This window comes from Poromitra crassiceps, assembly GCF_964638095.1.
Source record: "Poromitra crassiceps genome assembly, chromosome: 13".
NCBI lineage: Eukaryota > Metazoa > Chordata > Actinopteri > Beryciformes > Melamphaidae > Poromitra > Poromitra crassiceps.
The window spans coordinates 40,069,129-40,095,937 of NC_139644.1; the positions used below are offsets into that span (position 1 = coordinate 40,069,129).

The 26,809-nt window shown below is 42.7% G+C and overlaps 1 protein-coding gene across 7 annotated transcripts in view; it reads right to left on the reverse strand.

Annotated features, from left to right (window-relative positions):
• LOC310787425 (uncharacterized protein) overlaps positions 1–22,953 on the reverse strand; it is a 54,011-nt gene extending 31,058 nt beyond the window's left edge. For 2 of the 7 annotated variants that reach the window (XM_083648843.1, XM_083648841.1), the window contains exons 1-6: positions 22,858–22,953; positions 21,505–21,744; positions 13,238–13,321; positions 11,265–11,513; positions 10,424–10,489; positions 3,059–3,121 (exon numbers count right to left, since the gene is read on the reverse strand). In XM_083648843.1, the coding sequence (XP_083504969.1) occupies positions 3,059–3,121; positions 10,424–10,489; positions 11,265–11,513; positions 13,238–13,321; positions 21,505–21,711 (669 nt within the window). In that variant the 5' untranslated portion in view covers positions 21,712–21,744; positions 22,858–22,953. Of the gene's footprint in view, positions 1–575; positions 798–3,058; positions 3,122–10,423; positions 10,490–11,264; positions 11,514–13,237; positions 13,322–21,504; positions 21,745–22,857 lie in introns of all 7 variants that reach the window. The other 5 variants (XM_083648839.1, XM_083648840.1, XM_083648842.1 and 2 more) reach the window with 5 other exon arrangements.
• Between the last annotated feature and the right edge of the window lie 3,856 nt (positions 22,954–26,809).

Consider the following 26,809-nt stretch of genomic DNA (forward strand, 5'->3'; position numbering starts at 1 on the left):
TTGTGGTTATGGCCGAAGTGGCTGCCACAAACCGTTTCATTTCACTTCCTGATCTGCCCCGGCCACAGACAGAGACAACACTGGCCGATTCACTCTGCGTTGGTCTCGTCTACTATTAGAGGTAAGATGTGATGCATCGATATTAAATTTAGACTGTTTAATAACAATTGAAAATCTTGCTCGTAGCTGCTTTAAAATGGCACTAAAATGTACTAGAATCACTTTACCTTGCATTTTGTCAAGAAACAAATTTTTTAGAGGGACAGCTCATGTTGGACGATTTGGGGACAAAGAGAGAGAGGCCAGATTGAGATGGTTTGGACATGTGCAGAGGAGAGATGCTGGTTATGTCAGGAGAAGGATGCTGAAGATGGAGCTGCCAGGCAAGAGGAAAAGAGGAAGGCCAAAGAGGTTTATGGATGCGGTGAGGGAGGACATGCAGGTGGTTGGTGTGACAGTTGGTGTGACAGAGGAAGATACAGAGTACAGGAAGAGATGGAAGCAGCTGATCCGCTGTGGCGACCCCTAACGCGAGCAGCCGAAAGGAGAAGAGGGAGAACATTAGTTAATTTAACCTTGAGTTTGGCGAACAGAGCTGGATGTTTGCGATGGAGATGGTTGCGTAAAGGAGTGGTACTGGACCCCGGCGCAGGCACCCTCCTCCAGCAGGTTTTGCAGAAGATCTCATCTCGGTTTAGTTCCTTATTTTTGAATCCAAAGTATTTCCACACATGTGAAATAATTTTTTGTGGAGCATACCAAGCCGGGCCGGATGACTGGAAAGATGCCGACTCCCCCTTGTGGCAAATGACAATTCAAAATAAGTCAGTAAATCAAAGTAGTGCAGGGATGAGTCCAGAAGACCTGGATGATCAGACTTGTGGTTCCTACGTCTAAAAGTCAATGGGATTTTTGTACGGGGACTTTTGGTTAAATGCTTGAAATAAGGTCGGGGGTTAACAAAAGTTTATGAAAAAGTGAACTTTGTGCTCAGCAAGGTAACCTTCACAAGTGAGGACCCACTTCTATGATTTTCGAAGCTTAAATGAGTTTTCTTTTAAATCACGACTTTCAGAAAACGCTTCAAAAGTCATAAAAGTGGTTCTCATTTGTGAAGATGATCTTGCTGAACACAACCAAAGCTGCTTCATAAACTTTTGTTAACCACCTTATTTCATGCATTTAACCAAAGTCCCCGGACAAAAACAAAAACCCCATTGACTTTTAAGACTTGGGAACTGGAACTAGCATGACTAGCTGAGTTGGCCTACTAACATATGTCACCCCTGCGGCGGTACTCTATATAGGACTGTAACTGAAGTTAGTGAGCTAGACCGCTTATTCAAGTCACCTGTGAGGAGATTCACGCTCATCTGACATCTTATCCGGATAATGGAAATTCACCAAGATAAATTGGTACCTTACAAAATTACTTGGTAACATTAACTGACTGGATTGGATAACATTTGCATATACTGTACTATCTGACTATTTGTGGTGAAAATGTAACTTGCAGTGATGGAAATGCTGTAGATGGTAGGCCTGGGCGATATGGCAATTTTTCTTATCACAATATGGTTTCTTATATCGATCGATGTCGATATTTATCACGATATAAATTTATCAATAATACTAATTGCACATAAAAAGCACATGAAGAATTTTAGGGGCACAATTAAAATTCAATGCAGAGCGATATAGAATGTATAAGATACGACTCTATTAATCTCTGACCGGTTACAATTAAGTTGAATTCAATTCAAAGTATTCTCATGAGAGAGGCTCAATGCAGCTCAATGGCTATTGTTGTCATTAAATGATAACCCTTTATTTAGTCATCTGTTTGTCCATACTATTCACTTATGGCTTTTTAATGTAACTTGATCGATTTGCATTTTCATCTTATTATAATTGTTCTATGCTTGTTACTTGTTTTCCCTTATAGCCTACCACTGGTCTTTGGTGTGCTTATTCTGTTGTGTGTATTGCATTATGTTGTTTTAATCATTAAAACAACAACGCAAAAAACGCTAACGCAATGTAGATGCTAATTTGATAGCATTCATGACAGCCAGCTACCGCTACCCATAACCAGAACTACTGTCTGCTGCAGCTTTATCTCCCGTGTACAAATCAATTCCATCCGTTTATGTTACTCTTGCCAGGCCAGGCCCTAACTGGTTAGTAACAGCAACTCAACTCAGCCAGCCGACTGCGAGGCTCTGAGCAGAAGGGATTCTTCCGCAAACGCGTGCATCACATGGTTTATTTTCCATTGATGCCATTGGTTCCACTCAGTGTTGCCTTCAAATACCCATCAAAAACGACACGTTATTCACAATAAGCATTGCTGTGCTAAGCTGCGTCATGTTTCTGAGGGGTTTTGAACGCAACACTGAAAATATTTTTTATCGAAATTACAGCTCATAAATTTATCATCGTTATCGTGGGCGTTTTTTTCGTGAAAATTTTCGACATCGTTTTATCGCCCAGCCCTAGTAGATGGTCATTTCTACATGCATACAGCCTATCAAATGATCACGCTTACATTAGTAGTTGTTGTGGTTGATAAATACATGCACAGCGATGTTAACGGTACATGCAACTGAACATACTTCTTTAACCCATTGATACCTGATGCAGCATTTGTGTGTGTATCCCTTTAAGACCGCGGTTCGCGGTCTTAAAGGGATACGCACACAAATGAGGGATATACACGCAAATGCTGCATCAGGTATCAATGGGTTAATAGGCTACATCAAGTGAGAAGATGGATTTTCTGTGAAATAAAATGGTGTAAACCCGGCCGTGAGCGGGCCAGGCAGGAAGAGAGGTATCACCGCACCGCATCCAACCAGAGGTAAAAGTAGCCAACGTTAGGTAGCTAAAGTTAGCTAGCTAAATCGCTAATTTGGTTCATCTTCACAAATTCACTGGTGACCAAAACATTAACTTTCACAATACACAGCATCATAATGTAACGAAACCATATAAACTCAAGCAAGTACAGAGTCAGTAAACAATCCACAACCATAACGTTTGTTATGCTGTCGCTCACTTCAGATTTGACGATCATCTTCTTCTCACCACTGGCTCTTTGGATAGGTGAGTTGTTGGACATCTAAGGGTGGGAGGATATCAAAATGTCATGTCACAATTATCCTGTCCAAAATCATTGCGATTCACATCATCATTCCAATAATCATCAAAATATGCTTAAAACTCTTAAAAAGGCACTGAAACATACTAGAAATAATCACTTTATCTTACATTTTGTTGAGAAACAAATATTTTGAGTGCATCATAGCGCCATAGAGTAGAGACTGTATTAAAAAATAATGGATGTAGCCACTGTGATGTCACAACACACAGTACCATAAGGTAATGAACATTTGGATAAACGTCAACAGTAAGTAACAGTAACGTTAGTTAATTAAGATCCTCTGTTATGGCCCTTTTATCTGTTCAAAACATTTCTGAGTGGTCTTTAACTCATTGAGTGCCAATGACGTCGATCAACGTCAAAGTAAATAGTGACGTAGAGTGCCAATGACGTCGATCGACGTCAAATGCGTTTTTTGACGGTGGGACGTGGATCAAAGCCTCCTGCATCTCCTGTACAAATATTGTAGCTATTGAAGGTGTATAACCTATTTTACAGACCCATTAGGTGGCGACAGTGCTCTCCAGATTAGAGAAAGGTCAGGAAAACAGCAGGAAAAAGCCCCGTGATGAAAGAGAAACCGCTCATGCTGCAGCCAGAGCTGGCTCAGCAGTCAATCCGCACCCACAACTGAGCCTCTCTGTCTCTGCTGTATAGTTTCTCCACACGATTAGCCGCCAGAAAAGCAGCACCCGACGCCGAAGGGCCAAACCATTCTCAGCAGTCCGGTTTGGCTTTTCCGTGTCGCGTTGGGAGCCGGCGCACAAAAACGGAGCACTCTGAAAATAGACGCTGGGTGCGTGAGGCTGTGTGTTAGTGTGGGGAGGAGTTTGCAGCTGAGGGGGGGAGAGGGGGGTGGGGCACGCAGGGCACCACACAACTACATCAGAAAATATTAGCTTCAGACTCAGTGAATGTGCTTGAAATGCTTCATTTCACAAAAGGCGGAATATCTCAGCTTCTAGATGGAAACGCCTGTTTTTGCTGTTTTTGACCTATCTTCTCCGGCTGATAACTAAAGAACGGAAAATGATATCAATAAACTTTTTTTTGCTGCTGATACAATAGAGTCTCATCGTTCTTGGTGCGTGTTCGGTGTTTACATTAGGGATGTCGACGGTTAACCGTTAACCGTCGACAACGTCATTGGTCGGTTAAGCATGTCGGTCAAACGGTTAATTTGCATATTAAATTGGCATACAAGGTGTTGCCAATATGGTGTTTTTTTTCCCTCCTTCGCTGTAAGCAATGTTAACAAGTAGTTACTGTAGCAGCAGGATATAGGAATTAAAAGCTCCTGCCAGAACAACATTCATTTAGAGAAAGGCTTTTCCAAATGTTTGAGAGAAAAGCAGTGTGCATTGTCACCACTGACTTATCTCTATCTCTCTCTGTCCGCTCCACACATGCGCCACAGCCCCGCCCCCCTCTGCTTTGAGCAGACAGGAGAAGTGCGATGCATTTCTCCCCTCAGTCCCCTGACGCCCTGCCTGCCCTGTGCAGACTACAGCCAGCCAGTCACTCTGCTGCTTCTGTGTTCCAGCCGCTGTCATGAGACGGCTTTTCAGTTTGGTCAGGACAGGAGCGCATGGCCTGAAACCCGACACCTTACTCACCTCACAGCGTTCAGCGTGCACTGCGCACGTCCATGTCTGGAGTCAAACCTGATGGAACGTGCACATTACTTTTTCTTCACTGGTTCATTCGGTTTCACTCTCTCTCCCTCCCTCTCTGCATGTTCATCATGCATACGCTCGCACTCAACAGTAGTTTTTTACCGTGTTACAAAAATGCAGACATGCGTCTAATTGACGATTGAAAAGTAACAATTAACGTTACGTTAGTCTTTACTGTCCAACACAGAGCAGTTCGGAGAAATTGTTTCACAACGAGAGACGGATTGTTTGTAGACTGCATTCATTGACACTTTCAAAGCCGGTGTGAAAGCAGCTACTGACAGCTGCATGCAGCCCTCGTGCGTGCGTGAAGACAGAGGGAGAAGGAGTGAGACCAAAAGCAGGTATTATATATTGCTAAAAGTAGAAGATACTGTAGTGATGCGCGCTTTGTCAGTGCGCCCTGCAGCCTGGGCTGTCGTCCCCTCAAACACTACTTCACGGGGCGGCTGCGTGTCAATTGACGTGTCCTTAATATGCAAAGCGTGCAGCTCTAAGCAGTATAGCCTATCGGAGGAATGTTTTTGTTTAGATGGCTGGAGGATTCAACTTGTCTTTTCGTTTTGTTAATGTGTTTTCTTCTGCTTGTAGATGTAAAAATAAACGCTTTCTAATGAAAAAAAATCAAGCACTTGTTGTGGTAATAGTTTAATGGGGCACAGACAGTCAAAATGCGCATTTTAATCTTCTCGGTTAACCGACAATTGTCGGCTAATGAGGGTCGGTTGTCGGTCAAAGAAAATTATGATTTTCGACATCCCTAGTTTACATAGTAATATCACACAATATTCTATGGGCCTCGAGAAATCACTGAAAACGCTCTGAAACTCTGGCAGTGGGAGCGTCCGTTCTCCAAAAGTGTCTGGCACTCAATGAGTTAAAATAAGGCTATGAATTATATTGCAAAAAACACTCATCCATGATCTAGGCTCTTTTGAGCCCCTCTATCCTTTCTACTACCTATGCGCTGTTCTGAGTGGGCAGAATGCTCTGATTGGCTGGGTGAGGCAGGGGGCAGAATGCACTGATTGGCTGGGTGAGGGGGCAGAATGCTCTGATTGGCTGGGTGAGGGGGCAGAATGCTCTGATTGGCTGGGTGAGGGGGGAGAGTGCAGACGCAGAAGAGTTACACTGTCAGCTATTTTCCGTTTACTACTAAAAGCTACAGATGGCAAATGGTAATATAGTTTTTAACCTGTGTTATAGGAGCAGCGTAGCCCTTTAAGAGAATAGGCAAGTGGAGAGTGATTTTACGCAGTGCGTGTGTAGCAGAGAAGTTGGCAGGGTAGCAGGTAGCAAACAAATGTATGGGAAATAAACAAACAACAAACAACACGCGTCATCAGCGCTGATGAAATAATAATAATAATAAACTTTATTTATATAGCACTTTTCAAAACACAGTTACAAAGTGCTTTACAATAAAAGCAGACACCGTTTTAAAATACACGATGAATAAAACAAAGATTACAATTTAAAATTTAAAATTAAAAGCCCAGAAAGAAAAACAAGCCCTAAAAACGACATAGCAGTGGAAATCTTAAAAGCCCAAATAAAACACAGTAAGAACAGTAGCTAAAAGACGCTAAAAATCCCTAAAATCCCTGGAAGGCAGATTTAAAAAGGTGGGTTTTTAATAGTGTTTAGCAAAATAGTGAAAGCGACTTGCTGAAACGCGTACAATGTTGTTTGTAGGGGTGGGGGGGAAAAAAATCATTTCTTAGATGCATCGAGATGCGGACGTGGACGATTATGAGTCGATTCACAAATGTCAATAATCTATAATTTTTTTTTACGTTAGTTGTAACGTGATGTTACAATAACGGACAGTTTACATCGTGGCGCACCTGCCGGCGGCCGAAAGAAAAACAAACGCATGTGAACATGGCAGAACATGAAATCAGACACATTGACATCGGCTGTAGTTGCTCCCAACCAGCCAACAATTTAGCAAGCAATGCTATTTAAAGCATCCACCCAACTCGGAAAGGGCGAAACGAATCACAAAATCCATCGTGACTTTTATTGCCATCATGGATATACGTCCGTACTCAGGCGTTGAGAACCAGGGATTCCGCGCTTTGGAGCCGAGGTACAACGTCCCATCTCGCCGGTTTTTTACCGACAGTGATCCCCAGAGCCCAGACTACAATGAGACCAAAGCCCAAGTTATGGACTCACTGAAGAAAGCGAGTAGGATATCTCTAACTTGTGATGTGTGGACATCCATTGTTACTGCGCACATCATCACTGAACACTGACAGTGGCAGCTAGCGTCTCATGTACTCCAAACAAGAGTGATGAGTGACTGGTGCAAATGTGGCAGAGCTGTTACAACATAGTGAAGAAGTGATTCAGAATATGCTGAAGTGGAGTTAATTTACTATAGGATGCTGCTAGCCTGGGTAAACCCATCCCCCACGTGACCTGCTCTCAGACCTGTTCTCAGTCACTATCGCTAGTGACTGGGAACTGAGAGAGCAGGTCACGTGGGGGCTGGGTTTACCTAGGCTAGGATGCTGCTACAGACACAACTTTCTTTTCCTGTTGGTTCTGGGAAATATGTTGGCAAATGTAACCTTCCAGTTGACACATCTCTTCCATTTGCTAAGTTAATAAAAGATAATGGAAGTAAATGCATCGGTTTATTTTAACTCATTGAGTGCCAGCCACTTTTGGAGAACGGACGCTCCCAGTGCCAGAGTTTCAGAGCGTTTTCAGTGATTTCTCGAGGCCCACAGAATATTGTGTGATATTACTATGTAAACACCGAACACGCACAAAGAACACTGAGACTCTCTTCTATCATCTGCAAAAAAAAAATTATTGATACCACTTTCTGTTCTTTAGTTATGAGCCGGAGAAGATAGGCTGTTTTGAGCAAAAAGACAGGTTTCAAATTATAAGCTGAGATATTCAGCCTTTTGTGAAATGAAGCATTTCAAGCACATTCACTGACTCTAGCTAATATTTTCTGATGTAGTGACGTGGTGTAGTTGTGTGGAGCCTGCGTGCCCCACCCCCCTCTCCCCCCCTCAGCTGCAAACTCCTCCCCACACTAACACACAGCCTAACACGCACCCAGTCTATTTTCGGAGCCTCCGTTTTTGTGCTCCGGGCGGCTCCCAGCGCGACACGGAAATGCCAAACTACAGGGAAAGGTTTGGCCCTTCGGCGTCGGGTGCTGCCTTTCTGGCGGGTAATCGTGTGGAGAAACTATATGCAGACAGACAGACAGAGGCAGAGGAGCTCAGTTGTGGGCGCGGATTGACTGATGTTCGCAGCCAACGTCAGCTGCAGACAGAGCAATCTATATGGCTCTGGCTGCAGCATGCATCGGTTTCTCTTTGATCACGGCTTTTTCCTGCTGTTTTCCGGACCTTTCTGTAATCTGGAGAGCACTGTCGCCACCTAATGAGTCCGTAAAATAGGTTATACACCTTCAATAGCTCCCATATTTGTACAGGAGATGCCTGAGGCTTTGATCCACGTCCCACCGTCAAAAAACGCAATTGACGAACATACTCGTCCTTGGCACTCTACGTTACTAAACGAAATGACGAACATACTCGTCCATGGCACTCAATGAGTTAATTATGGATCACTACAATGCAATTTAAATTGACTTTATTTTAAAAGTAGTAACAACAAAAAGAAAGCATGTATTGAAAAAAAATATGCATCAAGATGCATCTATAATCGATGCATCGATTATCGTTTTATAATCGAATCGTAGCCCTCTGAATCGAAATCGAATCGAATCGTGATGTGCCTAGAGTTTCCTACGCCTAGTTGTTTGTACTCTGACTCAGATTGATTAAAACTTTGAGAAGGACATTGAGAATGCTGGCCTTTCTTCTTTTTGATAATGACATGCAAACCATCTCACAGGATTAGCTCCTTAAGATAGCGCTCCACAGAGGCGTCACTGACACCTGGTCGCACGCGCCGCTTCCCAGCATGGCACGCCTCTTGGATGAATGCCAACAACGTTGGATGAATTGGAAAGAGCGCTGTCCTTCCACGGTTTGGCATGGCAACATGGCGGCTCATTTCAAACTTTCTCTTTAACTATGAAAATGGCTCAGCGAAATGTATTTCTAAAAACATTCGATGCCTACAATAAGCCTCACAGTGTCCCCCTCTGCATTTGTTTTGGATTTACAACGGTTAGTCTAAAACAGCGTTTCTCAACTGGTGGGTCGCGGGGCCGTTTTGATTGCGTCGCGGACATTGGCAAAAAAAAAAAAAAAAATCATATTTCATTTGAGTTAAATTCGGATTATTGAAACTGGATTAGCCTGACCAGTTTTACTTGTTTAACAATCTGAAGCATATGCTCTGCCTGTAATTCAAGAGAAGTCTGCCTTTTCATTTCATATTTAATTTTAGTTCAATTCAGATGATTGAAACTGGATTAGCATGGCCCCAGTTTAATTAAAAGTTATGACCAGTTTAACTAAAAAGCATATAGCCTGCCTGTGATTCCTTTTTATTTCATATTAATTAAATTCAGACTAATGAAACTGGATTAGCATGACCAGGTTAACTTGTTTTATTATTATTATTATTATTATTATTATTATTATTATTATTAAACTTGTTTAAAAACATATAGGCATGTAATTCAAGATAAGTCTGCCTTTTATTTCATATTTCATACAGTTCAAATAAGACTTTCTGAGCATGACCAGTTTGACTTGTTTAAATTTAAAAACATATAGGCCTGTAATTCAAGTCTGCCTTATTTCAATTGGTTTTTAGCCCTAGTTGCACTTCTGTTGCACTTTTTTGTTCCTTTGAGGTTTATAACAGTGTGTATTAAATTGTGTATTAAATTAATGTGCTATTTTTTGTGCAATAAATTTGAGTGGTTTAAAAAAAAATCTGAAATTTGGGTCGCGACTTCATGACAAGGAAAATAGTGGGTCCTGAGGCTGCTACACCAGTTGAGAACCACTGATCTAAAAGATCGCATACGAGTTTCGGGAGGTAACAAGCCGGCGGTGCCGCACGCACCTCATTTGCATAAAGTAGAAGGAGAACTACTTTGTGTAAATGAAGGAGCACCTCACCCGCCCACCTCACTGCCAGAAGGCAGGAGCACCTCGCCCGCCCACCTCACTGCCAGAAGGCAGGAGCACCTCGCCCGCCCACCTCACTGCCAGAAGGCAGGAGCACCTCGCCCGCCCACCTCACTGCCAGAAGGCAGGAGCACCTCGCCCGCCCACCTCACTGCCAGAAGGCAGGAGCACCTCGCCCGCCCACCTCACTGCCAGAAGGCATTGCACGCTGCCTATATTGACAATGACTCAATGGGAAGCATGGAATAATGGATCTGATGGATCACCACCATTAGGTTTGTGATGTGAAGTCCTGCCTTTCTGTTTTTGTTTTTGTTTTGTTTGAGACTGATTGGCCCACTCACTGCAGTTTCAAAGCGGATATGCTCACACATGGCGATTATAAATCTCACATGGACGTGTTAACGCTTCAACTTGGTTTTCATCGGAGGGCATCTTTAAAGCAAGCAAGTACACAGTAAACAATTCACAACCATGACGTTTGTCATGCGGTCTCTCACTTGAGATGTGGACATCGTCTTCTTCTCACGACTGGCTCTTTGGGGAACCGTGGTCTTCAACTTCAACTTCATTGGTAGTTGGTTTGCAAACGCGGATTTCATACGGATATAGATATGGTTCAAACTCTTAATGGTATTCAAACATACTGGAATCACTTCATCCTACATTTTGTTATTAAACAAATATTTATATTGCATCATAGGACATAGACTGTATACAAATAATGGATGCAGTGGGCGTGATGACAACATACTAGAGCTGTCACTTTTTCCGAAATAAAGTTAGAACGGACTTTAATTGCCCCTCAATTTGTTCGAATATATCCTAAGTTAATTGGTTAATTCACCCCCCGCATTACACGTTACATAAGAGATAGTCTTTTCTCTTTGATGTCTTAATGACCAGCTGTTGAGAGCTGATGAGTCGTGTTGAGGCTAGTGTTGCGATTGTCCGCCCCTGGCTTTGTTGTTGCCGTCTGCATCGGCCGCCTCCATTTTGTCTTGTGTCTCTCATCAAACAACTTGTGTCAAGACATGTCAGGTGGTCAGGATAGGTCAAACTGTTAGAGCGGAGCGCCCTCTGCTGGATCTTAAATGAATTACATTTAAAAAAATCCCCGCGGCGCAAAAAAATATATAATTATTATTATTTTAATAATGGGTCAATTACATATCGAACGTCCCCCCCTCCCCCACATTCAAAGTTACATTCGAATTTCGATTAAAAAGTGACAGCTCTACAACACACAGTATCATAAGGTAACGAACATTTAGATAAACGTCAACATAAGTCACTTGCTATGTTAACGTTAGCAACTTCATGTGCGTTAGTTCATTTTACCTGTAGTTGGGCGAACTCAGCTGGATGGTGGCGTCTGAGATGTGCGCTTAAATTGGAGACATTCGACTCCCCCGGGACAACCACCATCCTCCGGCAGGTTCTGCAGATGACCTCATGTCTCTTTCGTTCCTCAGTTTTGAATCCAAAGTATTTCCACGCAAGTGATTTACTTTTTAGTGGAGGATACAGTGGGCAAGCTGAGCCGGCTTCAGCCATGGTGACGATTGACTGGGAACATGCAGACTCCCCCTTGTGGCAAATGGCAATTCAAAAGAAATCAGGTTAGGTGAGCTAGACCAGGGGTTCCCAACCTTTTTTGTGCCAAGGACCGGTAGATACATGAAAAAAAAAGTCACGGATCGGTTGTCAATTTTAATGGTTTTAGTTACATATATATTTACTCACCAGGTGGCAACAAAGGGTAAATAACAGCCTTTTGTGTTGTACTGTACTGTATGTAGCCTATACAGTATTTATGTTTTTGTTTTAACTACAAACATAAATAAACGTCAACTTGAAACTATGTTTCAACTACCACACACAGCCTATTATTATTATAGGGTTTATTATAGCCTATGTTTATAAAAAAAAAAAAAAAAAAAGATAAATTGGACCGGCTCGCGGCCCGGTACCAAATGCGTTGCGGCCCGGTACCAGTCCGCGGCCCGGTGGTTGGGGACCACTGAGCTAGACAGCTTTTTCAAGTCACCTGTGAGGATATTCACGCTCATGTGACAATACTCACAATTAGCCCGATAATGGAAATTCACCATGTTAAAATTATCTTGGGTGTTTTTTTAATCGTGATAGAGGATTATATATAAATATTATAAATAAATATTATATAAATATAAATAAATATTATATAAAACGGTTTACAGTTTTCAGATATGCAGTGAGATCATGTGCAACATAAATCAGCATTGTTTTTTGGTTAAGTGTCCGTTTAAGAAATCCATCATTCAATTGAAGATGTTTCCCTCTTTTGACAAATGACAGCCATCAGTAGCATACATAGAGGCAGTGATCCTACGTGCTCAAGGAACAAGCCAATATGAGGATTCCTGCGGTTTGCGTGTCCGATCAATCTGTGTCTCTCTAAAACATCAGCTTCTTGTTGTTGTTGTTGTTCTTTAGATTTAACCTCACGCAAAGTATGCACTCAGTCCAAAAATTAGAGTTTACAAACATTGTCCGGGTATGTAAGTGGAGGTAGCTTTAGTTTAGTTTAGTTGAAGAACTTACAGATACAGCCGTGACTTTTGAGAGAGGGGGAAGAGAAGAAGACATGCGAGTGAAACAGCAGCAGAGCAGATGGTGCGGAACGTGCAAGGGAGGAAGATGCAGAGACGTGCACAGACATTTTGGGGGCCGAGGTGCATAAGTGAAAAAGGGGCACCCCTCTCATAATTATTTATAAAAAATAAAGTTACATACAGTCAGGCCCGGATTAACACAGGGTAACCACACTTGAAGTGCTCCTACCAATTTACATGTAAAATAAATAAATAAATCTAAATTTTTACACAATGTGAAATCACACAATTTATCAGTGAATATTGTAATTTATAGATTCATTATGCTATAAATTATTTCTACTGATACTTATGCTTAAATTAACCCAGCGGCACTCATATTCTGGTTTATTTCAAGAAAAACATTTTGGCTAGTGGAATGGAGTGGAAGTGGATTTCAGGCCCTGACCACAGTGGATTTATCTTTTGTGAGCTGGCCAGGCAGGAAGAGAGGGACCATCACACCGCATCCAACCAGAGGTACAAGTAGCTAACATAACTTCGCTATGTAGATAAATAGCTAATTTGCTTCATCTTCACAAATTCACGGGTGACCAAAATGTTAACTAATGTTCACAACACACAGTATCATAACGTAACAAAACCATGTTAGGTCAAACAAGTACAGTCAGTAAACAATCCACAACCATAACGTTTGTTATGCCGTCTCTCACTCACAGATTTGCAGATCTTCTCATCACTGGATGTTTGGGCAGGCGAGGGCCTCTTCTCTCTTCTCTGGATAGTCAAGGTTTTGGACATCTAGGGGTGGGACGATATGAACATTTCATGTCACGATTATCCCGTCCAAAATAATTGTGATTCACAATATTATCCCAATAACCATCAAAATGTGCTTATCTTCTGACACAATGATCTGAAACAGATCATGTGCCACCCTTTCCACCCCTGTGTAGGACAATCAGTCTCCTGTGGGAGTGTCTCCCAATAATTGACAAAAACAATTTATCACTTGAAAAATGCCAAGGCAAACTTGAACAAGTGTAACACCAGGACATATTTACACATAATTATGCCTAATTAACACATACAGATACAGTCTATAGACCTTATTCACTAACCCCAGAACGATGCCATATTGTAGACAAACCACAGCCGTAAAGCAGTCTGGCCGGCTAGTTTAACTGAGTGTATAGACGGTTTTCACCAGACCACTTCCTTTTTCTCCACCAGAGTGATTCCACAGCACTTCCTTTTTCTCAGCATTCGGCAAACTGCAGAAATATTAACTTGACATCGTTACTTTTGTTTTCGCCGCTCAGCTGTATAGACGGTTTTCATGGAATGGTCAGTCCTGCACTTGAATGTTTTATTTTATTTTATGTCCATAGCAAACACTGCAACAGGAAGTGAGCGGGGGTTCAATTTAGAATGTTTTTGTTGTCAAGTTAAAACCGTCTATAGCAACAATTATGGCTTCATCAAAGGGAAGATAACAAAATAAGTTTGGTCGGAGGTGTGTGGACCGGTGGACCCCTAGGCTTTCAAATCCCTTGAGCCCTATAACTATTTCATCTGCTGCATGGTCTGTGACATTATTAATTTTGTGCCACTAACGATGACATCATCAAACATCATCATCACAGCTAAAGTAAATAAATGACTGGTTAAAATGACAGTTCTTCCCATGCTAGACTATGGTGACACCATTTTTCAATCTGCCTGCAAAACTACTCTGCAGGTGCTAGATGTTATCTATCACTCTGCCCACGTCTGTGCAGTGCAAGATATGCAAAGTTAAAGGTCCCATTCCGTGCAAAAGCTGTTTTTACTTGTAAATGCATATATACTGCTGTCAGCCCTCCCTGTAATGAGTGGTCACACGCTCAGAACTGCCACAGTTGGATTTGTCCCTATACAGCTCTCTCAAGCAGTCTCCTCCAAGCCACACCCCCAAACGCGTCGTTTGCCCAGAGGGGAATCTTGGGGGAATTACGACGTCACTAGCTTCCTCCTGCATACTGCGCGGGTCCCTCTCACACAAGCTACCTGCACCATTTAGTCTATAGCCACAAAATTAACACTTCTAGCTGGAGCGACGCCAACTGTACGTGATCCAGCAACTGCAGCGGTGCATTCGGTAAGTCTAGGCATTTTGAGATGTCCTCTTTAGCGTAGTACCGTTTAGTTAACGATAACTCGCAACCTAGCGTGCTGGTCCACAGACGCTAATCTGATTGGCCGCTGGGAGCCTGGGGCGGGCTCTCCCTCAGCGGCCAATGGGAACTGTTAGTTCTGAATATATTATAGAAACAGGCCGTTCTTGGGAAGCGACCAGATGAGGAAGTGAGAACTCCGTCACAACAAACGGGTTTGCTATATTTTCGACAGATTAATCCAGAATCATGTTTTATGGACCAGAGACACACGTTTTTAAGAGGTTACAGCTGCACGAATTGGGACCTTTAAACTTGCATAACATAAGACATACCAGCTCGATGCTGAACCACGTGTGCATAAAGCACAAGGAGAACGTCAACGGGGCAGATGAAGATCAGTCTCACACTAGCTTGTTTGCTAGCAGTAACAAACGCCGTTGTTGTGATGCCCGTCAAGGCAGAGATTTCCCAGCTCGTCACTAAAATGGTGGCGTAACGGGAGCATATCTCCTTGTTGTGGACACAACAAGGAGACACACGGTCTCCTTGACCTGACAAATGACCTCTATAGATCGTTGGACAGACCGGGAACCATTTGCTCTTTGGTCACAACTAGGGATGTTCATTTTGAAAAATTTCCAAAATCGATAATCGGTGAGAATTAACGATCAATTATCGATTATCGATTTTATTAATACTTAGAAAATTTTCAATATTTTCATTTTTTTTTTTTTTTTTTTTTTACAAAATGAATGCCTATGGCAGAAAATACGAAAGACAATGTGTTCTCCTCAATGAACTCTTTATTTCAATGTGTCTCCTCTCCAACACTGCTGTCCCCGGCGCATGCCGGTGTGAATTTCCCATGTTTAAAACAGTTTTGTTGGCACAAAGGCCCGTGCCCAGCCAGAAAACTAGAGACTATATGAAGCTCCACCTCACGTTAGTCGGCTGTGCAATGGAGTGGGGCGAGGAGTAACGAATTCCACCCAAACCTAGTCCAAAAAAAAAAAATTTTTTTTTTTTTTTTTTTTTTTTTAATAATTAAAAAATCGATCCAAATGCCACAGGATCGATTCCAATCCTTAACGATCGATTATCGATTTTCGATAATTGATGAACATCCCTAGTCACAACAGACTACAGCAAAGCATTTGACCGTGTGGATCACGGCCTCACCATCACTACGATGCTGAAGCTCGGCCTCCGTCCATCTCTGGCCAGGTGGATAACAGACTTTTTATCAGACAGATCACAGTCAGTGCGCTACCACGGATCCCTCTCTGACCGTGTCAAAATCACATGCGGCCTGCCCCAGGGGACGCTGCTGGGCCCTTGGATATTCATAGCCTACATCCAACGGTCGCAGCCAAACACGCAACCGCCAAGCGCTGGAAGTTTGTGGACGACCTCAACCTCCTGGAGGTGCGACCACTGAACGCCCCATCCACCATCCAGCAGGACCTCGATGACTTGGAGAGGTGGTCCTCTGAGCGCGAAATGGTGCTGCACCCCAAGAAGTGCAAAGTACTGCACTTCTATACAACAAACCCCCCCCCCCCCCCCCCCACATTCCCAAACCTCACAATTAATGACACTGAACTTCTGAAGGTCCCAAGCCTGAAGATCCTGGGTATTCACATCCAGTCCAACCTGCAGTGGCCCAAACAGGTGAACCACCTTTGTAAAAAAAAGCCAGCCAGCGGCTGTTCCTCCTCAGACGCCTCAAAAACTCTGCCATCCCACCAGACGACCTCACTTCCATCTTCACATCCTACATCCGACCAACCCTGGAGTACGCTGCCCCAGTATGGCACTCAGGCCTTACTGGCGTTCAGTCCAAGGCCATCGAGAGGGTCGAACGCAGAGCGGTGCGGATCATCCTGGGCCGGGATTTGACATCTTACAGAGAGGCCTGTAGCCGCCTTGGGCTTCCCTCTCTCAGCTCCCGGCGTGAAGACCTGACCAGGGCGTTTGCCACCTCGCTCCGAGGGTCTGACCGTTTCAGGAACTGGCTCCCACCTGAGCGAGCGGCAATAAGCCAACTAGAGATGCTGCGATCCGATCATGTGATCGGATATCGGCGCGATATCAGCCAAAAAACATGGATCGGATCGGATTCCAGCGAAAATGACCGATCCAAGGCTCCGATATAAGCACTCCATTCCATGACTCTGCTCCAGGATTTCTATCCAGCATGCAGCAGCAGCAGCAGCACACAGAGGCCACGTTGAGCCTAGGATGGCCAGGGCTTAGATCTGACGTCCCGTCGTAATTTGTCCAATTCAAGGTACATTAAAACGTTGTCTTGCTTCAACATACATCGCATCGCATAAACCATTTCCACCCGCAGGTTTGAGGAGTAGCTAACATAAACGTCAGATAAATACTCTCTATAGGCTAACGTTACCCACTGAGGCAGCTAACATGGCTAATTAGCTAGCTAACAGCAGCTATCTTTTTGCCGACCCGGCAAAATGGCCTTTCTGTGTGGAGTTTGCATGTTCTCCCCGTGCCTCCCGGGGGTTTCCTTCATATAGGAACCCCCTTCACAAAAACATGCAATATCCTGGTTGCTAATGTGGTTCCTCCTCTGATCGTTAAGGGCGCCTGTTCAGAGGGAGGGGAACTGGTTGGAATAGCGTGAACCTCCCACGTGCTATGTCCTACCGGTGAAGCTTCCTCTGTCAGGTGAAAAGAAGCGGCTGGCTGACTGCCCATGTCTCGGAGGAAGCATGGAGCCAGTCTGGGCTCTCCCCAGATCGGCAGAGGATGGAGTAGCAACCAGGATTGAGAAATCAAATGAGCACTAATGGGGGATAAAATGGGATAAAAAATCGGGGGGAAAAAAAACAAAACAAAACAAAAAAAAAAAAAAAACAGCAGCTATCTTTCTCCTCTAACTAACGTTAACGACACGTTAGTTGACTGAGCAGGTCGTTATGAAAACGTATTGCACTGAAGAGAAGTAACATTAGAAAATGACAAAAGACTCCTCCAATCTGGCAGTGGAAATGCACAAACTTTGTGTGTGTGTGTGAGAGACAGAAACAGAAACAGGGACAGGGACAGGGCTGTGTGTGTGTGTGTGTGTGTGTGTGTGTGTGTGTGTGTGTGAGAGAGAGAGAGAGAGACAGGGACAGGGCTGTGTGTGTATGTGTCCTGTGTGAGACAGAGTGGAAGTGTATGTGTGAGGAAACAATAATTATTTGTGTCCAGTGTTCACCCATTACAAAAGAAGTGTGTATTTGATTGTTATGTTTTAGTTTTACATCAAATTAATTAGATGAACTAAATCGTTTACATACTATATTACCAAAGCACACACATACACACCTAACCCTAAAAATGTTTGTTGCCTGCTAGCTATCAGACAGCATAGAGAGGCTTAAATATGTGCTGTATCGGTATCGGATCGAAATCGGTATCGAATCAGGTATCGAAATTTGATCGGAATCGGAACGGTTTTGAGGCTAAAATATCGGAATCGGATCGGAATTGAAAAATCTCTACCGCAGCATCTCTAAAGCCAACGCGTGACCCGCTCCTCAAACAAACTGGACCTGGTCCACTGCAGAACTGAGCGCTATAGGAAGAGCGCTATCCCCCATATGATCAGACTTTTAAATACCTAATGTATTGAAATTATATGCATGCATGTTGTCCTTGTCCTTTTATCTTCTTAGCCTCCCATGTAATGATGTACTCACAACTCAACAATTTGTTGCCACATGTACATATTTTGGTTTAGTTTTAAATAAATAAAAACCGTTTACTACTACTACGAGGGTGGAGAAGATGTATGAGGACAGAGCAGTGGAATTGAGGGCTGATTTGGAAAGTGGCGATAAGGTGGCTAGCAGTTAGCAACTGACATTGCAGTTAACACTTTTTGGCAAAAGATCAGACGTGGTAATAAAGCAGTATGGATTATACCGGACATGTATTGGAAATAAGCCTTCACTTTTTCCACAATTGTCTACTCGAACAAAGCGTTAACCATCCAACCACCGGAGTTTACTGAGGGAGGCTAACAGCTGCTAAGCTAACATCAGATCACTATCACGGTCCGTCCGTTTATTAGTGCTTCAGGCAGCACTCTTTCCGTGCCAAAACTCTAACGTTGTGTGAACAGCCCCTGCACAGCAGACTACCCCTGCTCTGTCATTATTACCATAGTAATACATATTCTTACAGGCATATGGTTAATGCGAAATTAACTGCAAACTTGGCGTTCAGCTTGTGTTGTGTTTCCACACGGACCCCTCAGCAAGTACCCGATTACTCGTTCATAATAGAGACAGTCGGCATGTGTGGGAATGTTATACGGCTGGCACGCGAGTGGGGTAAAACCGCCCATATATCTCAATAGGCTGACTCACCAAAGGAAGGTACTGCAGCTCTAAACTACAGGTTTGGGGATTCTAGAGCAGAACACAAGACATCTATTCAGATGTGCGTTTACTGCAGTGGTTAAATCCCCAATCGTGTCTGCCTGGGCTGGGCTAGCAGCTAAATTCTAACTTTGCTGAATGGATAGAACGAGGGATTTACCCCACCCTGACCACGCCCCCAGCCAGCTAACCCATGTCTATGACGAGACATCGCCTCAACCTATAGGAGAGAGAGTACTCAAGTATTTAAATTACTTAAAGTTCCCATCCCTAATTTAGATAAGACGTCAACATTAGTCACTTGCTACAGGGTTAGGGTTGGGTAGCGAAAAGTTTTCAGGAAAATAAAAAGATAACACTTTTTTTTGCAAAAGCTTCATAGTTCAATGAAAATATTTTATGCTTTAAATCTAAGATGGTTCATGGTTGGATTACATTCTAACAAGCCTATCAATTTAAAAGTCAAGCACGTTACCGTGGAAACAATTAAAGTCGGTGAACCGGAACGGAGTGCACTAGCGTGAGCGTCGGAGACTGAAAACAAATTGAGGGGCGGACCATATACGGTGTCGATGATTTGATTGAACAATTCTGTCGACTGGCTTTGGCATTGGTCACTCATGGTGTGTTCCACCCCCAAATCGAGTGGGGTTCAGCATGTTGTCGTGCTACGCGAGTGGGATCTGCGGAGTACCAGGCAGCCACCTGCTTCGTGCGGAGCGAGCGGACAATCCGATGCACGGGTGCTGCCCGCCCGCCTGGAATGTCCGAGGGGCGACCCCTGACAACCACGCTCTCAAGCGCGCGCCTTTTACGTTATTTCTGTAAATACGATATTCTTGGAATTCGCGTTTTAACGAGCCAGTTACATTTTTTTGCATTCTTAGAGATTATAGTTTTTGTTTTTTGTTCATCTTTCATACAATTGGCCAAGTTAGTAGTTAGTTTATGGGATAGAAATTCTGCCAGATGACAGGCACTAGGCGCCATTTTCTACTTCATTTGGAAGAGAAAATTATCCTGAAATTAAGATTTTATTGACAGCTGCATGTCGTGATATGACTGGTTGAAATGGGGTAGAAATATTAAATCTTGAAAAATGAAAAAAAGTGTGAAAAACTAAAGAAATTAGATTTTTGTGATTTTTTTGGGATACATTATTAAATAGGTGCACTGCATACCCAGGTATTTGAACTAAAAGAAAAGAAAAGTCATTTTTGGGTTCAGCTCGACTTTAAGCTTAGCCCAAAATCACAAATCAGAATGACGGGCTCCCCGGTATATTTTTTATCTTGTAAGGGGTCCTTGGCTGAAAAACATTTGAGAACCTGTGACTTAACGTACAGTTACAGTAATGTTAGTTCATTTAACCTGGAGTTTGGCGAACAGAGCTGGATGGTGGAGTTTGAGATGGTGGTGTAAATTGCCGGGGGAACCCCAGTCCCACGGCAAAGACACCCTCCTCCGGCAGGTTCTGCAGAGGACCTCATCTCTCTTTCGTTCCTTAGTTTTGAATCCAAAGTATTTCCACACATGTGAAGTAAAATGTAGTGGAGGATACAGTCGGCAAGCCGAGCCGGCTTCAGCCATGGTGACGTTTGACTGGAAAGATGCGGAATCCTCCTTCTGACAATTCAAAATAAATCAGGAATCAATAGGACTATACTAGTATTAGTACTATACTATATGTAAGGGTTAATGCACGACGAGGTGTCCATTATCACTTTTTAAGGGACGACGCGAGAGGCGTGAACCGGTCCGAGGCGCCAACCGAGGAGCGGTTGCTTCCGCGAAGTCCCTTCCTCCACACAAGGAAACGTGTGGAGCTTTATACTCTGTGTGGGTTTCTGCAGGCGGAATTGAGCGCGAGTCTTGAAAACTCCACTTTGTCCGCCCAGCCGCGTCCGCGTCCGCGTAGTTACAAAATTCTGCGTGCGCACGGCCGGTCGAAAACCGTCCGCACGGAGCCTTGCGGAGGGGCGTGTCTGCTGATTTGACATCACTTTTCCGCGCGGACGCTCGCGTTCCTCGCTGATGCGGAAAGCATAATGAGACCTTAAGACTCCTGTCAGTGCCCCTGACCAAGGCAATGGCAAAAAGAGCTGGTCCTGGAGTTGGTCCCCGGACGCTCATAAATAAAGGATAAGTTACTGTAGCTTGGCGTTCAGCGTGTGTTGTGTTTCCACACAGACCCCCCCCCCCCCGGCGAGTACCTGATTACTCATTACAAATAAAGTAACCTTGACCTTTTTTTTACCATGACTCGTTCATAATAGAAGAGTACTCGAGTATTTAGATTACTGAACTTAAAAATGCCCATCCCTAATTTAGATAAACGTCAACATTAGTCACTTGCTACGTTAACGTACAGTTACAGTAATGTTAGTTACTAGGTTAGTTAGTTGTTAGTTATGTTAGTTGTTAGTTTAACCTGGAGTTTGGCGAACAGAGCTGGATGGTGAAGCTTGAGATGCTTGTGTAAATAGGAGGTGGAGCTCCCCGGCGTAGCCACCCTCCTCCGGCAGGTTCTGCAGAGGATCTCATCTCTCTTTCGTTCCTTAGTTTTGAATCCAAAGTATTTCCACACACGTGAAGTAAATTGCAGTGGAGGATACAATGGCGAGCCAGCTTCAGCCATGGTGACGATTTACTGGAAACATGCAGAATCTCCCTTGTGGCAAATGACAATTCAAAACAAATCAGGAATCAATCCGTAATCTGTAACTTAAATAAGTTTGTGAACGAGACTGCCTTTTCAAGTCTGTGAGGATATTCACGCTCATGTGACGATATTCACGAGTATCCAGATAATAAAAATTCAACAAGATAAAAGTATCTTGGTTGTGTGTGTTTTTTTATCACGATAGAAGCATGCTCATCTTCATTATTCGTACACACACACACACACACACACACACACACACACACAAATGGAGGATAACAAACTAGTGTGTTTCCTCCATTGTAACATGTGGTGAGTCAGTCATTTTGAGAAGCAAGAGTAAGAAAAATAAGTAAGAAGAGGAGGAAGGCAAATGAGAAATAACCTACATGACGGTCCAGCAGCAAAACTTTCCCTAACAAAAGCACCGTTAAATGATTTCGATTTAAAATTCTGAAATGTTACATACTTCATCTACCATGAAAAATGTCATTGTCAAAATGTCATTTTTTCATGACCAGTGGAGATTTATTCAGCGAGAATTTGAAGTAGCTGTTTACAGTAAATCATTTGTGATGCACTGTGGGCTCATTCTATTTGACAATTCAAAAAACGGTTTATTATGCTTGTCTGACGAAAGTTTGGTGTCAATTGAACAACAACTATTGTTTAATTATGTTTACTTTTCCCCCTACATGATGGATTTCATAATTCTGCCAGGTCAAGCATCTTGCATCGAGCCTACATTTGGGTGAAATGTGCAAAACAGTAACGTTAGCAGACTGATTTATTATGAAAGTTTGTGACTTTATGGTTGCTGCAGCGCCACCATTAGCTACGCCTCAAATTCCTGATGAGGAAGTTTTGCATGGGACTGGAATAATGTAACGTTACAAAGTTTGGTTTATTTTCATGCATGGGAAGTTAAGAGTTCCGAAGAAGAGACAAGAGACACGTTGTGCTAGCCTCGCTAGCCTTCATTAACTAGCTAGCTACCGAAAGTTACGGTTATCACCACTAGCACAACAGTAGCTCGCAGCTAGCTAGCGTTAGTTACAAACGGAGAAGGATGCCATTCCGCCCCAGGTGTTTGAATTGAAAGACACGAAACCAAATACATACCTCGCCTCGAATAACTCAACGAACTCAGTTATCGGTTGATCATTCAATCCAACGGGCTCGTTTGAGATGAACAAAATCCTCCCCCTCTTATTCTTCTCTTGTTCTTCTTTTTTGGCCTTTATGGCGGTTGGCAAACATATGTATGTGCATTACCGCCACCTACTGGTGTTTGATGTCCTCTTCATAGTGCAATCTATTTACAGTGTTCATCAGTGTTCCACCATTTCTTCTTCTTCTTCTTCTTCTTCTTCTTCTTCTTCTTCTTCTTCTTCTTCTTCTTCTTCTTCTTCTTCTTCTTCTTCTTCTTCTTCTTCTTCTTCCTCTTCTTCTTCTTCTTCTTTAGTGTTTTATGGTGGTTGGCACTTGGGTGCATTACTGCCACCAACTGGACTGGAGTGTGGAACAGGAGATTATGAACAGTGTTGGGGAGTGGTGAACTGCATGTAGTTGAACTCATAGATATATATAAAGGCTAGATAGCTTACCCGCGCTGCCGGCCAATGGAGAGCGACGTCGTCGCATGGCGGCCATCTTGCTACAGGGAGCTACTAGGAGTTATGAGCATCTGTTGTTGGGTTAGTATGGCAACATCATATGATCATAACTCCTAGGGAAATGGATGAAACTGCATGAAACTTTGTGCCTGAATCCCTCTCATGGCATAGATGCTTCGGTTTAATTTTGGTGTAATTTGGAGCCCATCAAAAAAATAGTGTTTTTAGTGTTGTTGTTTTTTTTTTTTGTCTATCTCGGGAACGGAATATGCTTGTAATAAACCAAACCGTTTGTAAATCCGTCAAGATTTCAGCGAGTTATGAGTATTTTTGTCTGTGCAGGTCACCAGCTACCATAGAACGTACCAGAAAGGCACTGTAGCAAGATGACGGCCGTTCAACGACGCTGCTGACTCCGCCTTAAGCCATCTAGCCTTTATATATATCTATGGTTGAACTATGTATAGTTGAACTATATTTTGCAGTAGTTTGCTGGTAGTTCAACCATGCCCGTAACTACCATTGAGGACCCCGAGCTCATGACCTCTGTATTTTCTTAACAAAACAAAATAACAAAAAATGGCTGCCAGATCTATTCAGCTGTCATTGATGTTTTAAAGCCCTCATAAATAACATGATATATGACATAGTTGATCAGAAATGCAACAATTTGCTTCCTCTCTGTGTGCTATATAGAAGGAAGAGACTTAACTCGCCACAACGTTAAAATTTTGCATTGGGGCTAGACTTTGGGGACAGTTCTATTGAAATTAATGGTTAAGTAACTCCCCTGTAAGTGATGTTTGTGTAGATGGGCCATTGTATTTAATTGAGCAGTATTCTGCCATATGTGACCTGTATGCAGAATATATATTATGTGGGGAGACATTTATTTTTTGTATCATTGTAAAGCAACCTCACAGTAAAGAGGATATTAATCTAATATGATGTCTGTAGTTCTTTATAGATCTAGCCTCTTAATTTTGCTCTCAAAGTGCACCAGATTGAAGCATTTTACTTTAAAATGGACAACATTTTCTAATTTCTCAAACCCTGGATACGACCATGAGTTCAACTACATTCATATTTGCATAGTGAGTCAAGTACTTTTTGGTAATTTTTGTGTACCGGTAGTTTAACTAGGCTACTCAAACTACAAACTACAATGTTGGGCAATAAAATTAAAGGCAGGCAGGCCTTTGAAGACAGCATAGGCAACCAGGATCCCACTAACCTGACGTTACTGTAGGCTACTTCTTGACAAGACACAGCCTACAGTATGCAGCCTCTGATTGGCTTGCCCTGAAATTCTTACCCTAACCTTAACCAATCATAGTCAAGTCTTTACTGGTTATTTGTCTGATAAAAACAAAACCCAGAAGAACCCAGATTTGTTTACAATGACAAAAATATAACACTGAATGTATTGGATGTCATCTATTGCAATAAACTCAATTTATAGGCATATTTTTGCTGGCATTGTGCTTTTTTGTAGGCTATTCTATTTTATTTCATACATATCACACATGTACATTCAATGCACGTGTAATAGACCCGACAATGAAAAGTCTTGGATGTTTTGCCTTCCTCAGTGACTGAAAAAGATCATTTCTCTCTGTGTTGTATTTCCTCCAGTGTATTCCAGCCTAGCCAACCTTCCTCCCAGCCCCAACCTACCATTGTATGTTAATAAGATGTCTTTCAGTTTCCTGCTCATCCCAATACTGGATTGTAACATATTATGGATTGTAACATATTATTATGCTCGATGGCAGAGGTGGAAGTAACTAATTACAAGTACTCAAATTACTGTAATTCCCTTGGTGCATATGCCGAACGCGGAAGCGAGCGTGAGTTTGGCACTCTGCAAAAAATCACTCACTCAAATGACTCTGGATACAGGATTCAATCACACTTTCCTAATTCCCTGAGCTCTTTAATGTCTAGATCAAATTGTTCCTTTATTATTAATTTTTTTCTGAGGTGTTATGTTTACGTTTATTTATTTATAAGGACAACACACTTTAATCAACATTTCTGTAAATGTGCCAGTGTTAGCCAGCTGGCTAATTTTCACCTGCAGTCCTTTTGGCAAGATGTGTAAAAAAAAAAAGAAGAAAAAAAAAGGCAAAGGCAAAGACAACGGCAAACAAATTTACAGACAACAGCAACAAACCAATTTCCAATGCATCTCCATATAATCCATACTGCTTTATGATCACTGTTACAGTAGACGTCCGTAGTCCCTGGGTGTTTTTGTGGAGTTGTGGTCAATCTGCCAATGTAACGCCACCAACCACTCCACCAAGAGAGCTAGCTCCCTTGGCAGAGCTGATTAACATGCCTTTATACTGGGGAGTGAGTTTAACCAATCCACTCGCTACCACTACACACTGGACTCACGAGGAATCCGTGCTGATTCACCTCGGTTACACCAACACAGGCGTGCACAACAGCTACTGTCTCTGTGAAGGGAATCCATCATCTTGACATGATAGAGTGGGCAGGCCGTTTCACTGGCTGCTACGCCCTCACAGCCTCCTTTAGGCTATGTAATGCATTTATTTATGTATGTATGTATGTATGTATGTATGTATTTATTTATTTATTTATTTATAAAAGGGTAGCCTACAGAAGTAACAGTGTTACTCAATGGAAAAACATGGAGCCATATATGTATTGTTTATTGTAAAATACATTCATTGAGATCAACAACATGGGGGCAGGGGCATTCTCTTTCCATTGAGAGTCAACTTAAACAGGGAAAGACGTGAAATGTCGATGGATTGTTCCTTGCTAAATGTTTCTATGTCATCTCTCCTACAGCTTACACGATATGTGGAGCAGGGATCAAAGCTAAATGCATCCAACCAGAAACAAGTTCAATCATTTGATGGAGTGCCTGACAGCCTGGACTCATGAAACTGGGGTTGGGGCAGGGGTCAGATGGCATAGTCTCCACTAGATGTCGCTAGCAGCCCAATGTTTAAGCTGGGCCAGGTGAATAAGGTGAAACAGAGTAAAATCTAACAGGTAACAGAAGCTGCCTGTTATTGTAGTTCATCGTCCCGTACAGTGATTGAATCTGTCTAGCAGTGTGGAAGCAAGTGAGTTTAGATAAGCAGAAACGTTTCCATTTGACATTGAACACACACTTAAAAGGGTGAAACAAACAGAAAGCATTTGGGTAACTCCTTTACAAAGATACATCCTTCTGGATGACCTTCACCACTTTAACATTGAAGCTAAATGAGACTCACTCAATTGATATGGAATTAATACTTCATTAAGCATTACACATATTTCAAATGCAAGAAATTAGTTTAAAAAACAAATTGCCACAAATACAGTTTTGGCTTTTGCTTGAACAGTTAGGAGCCAGTATGATCCCATGGTATTTATTTAAGTCTACAATAAACTAAAGTTAAATGATCTAATTCTTCACTACGGGAACTCTC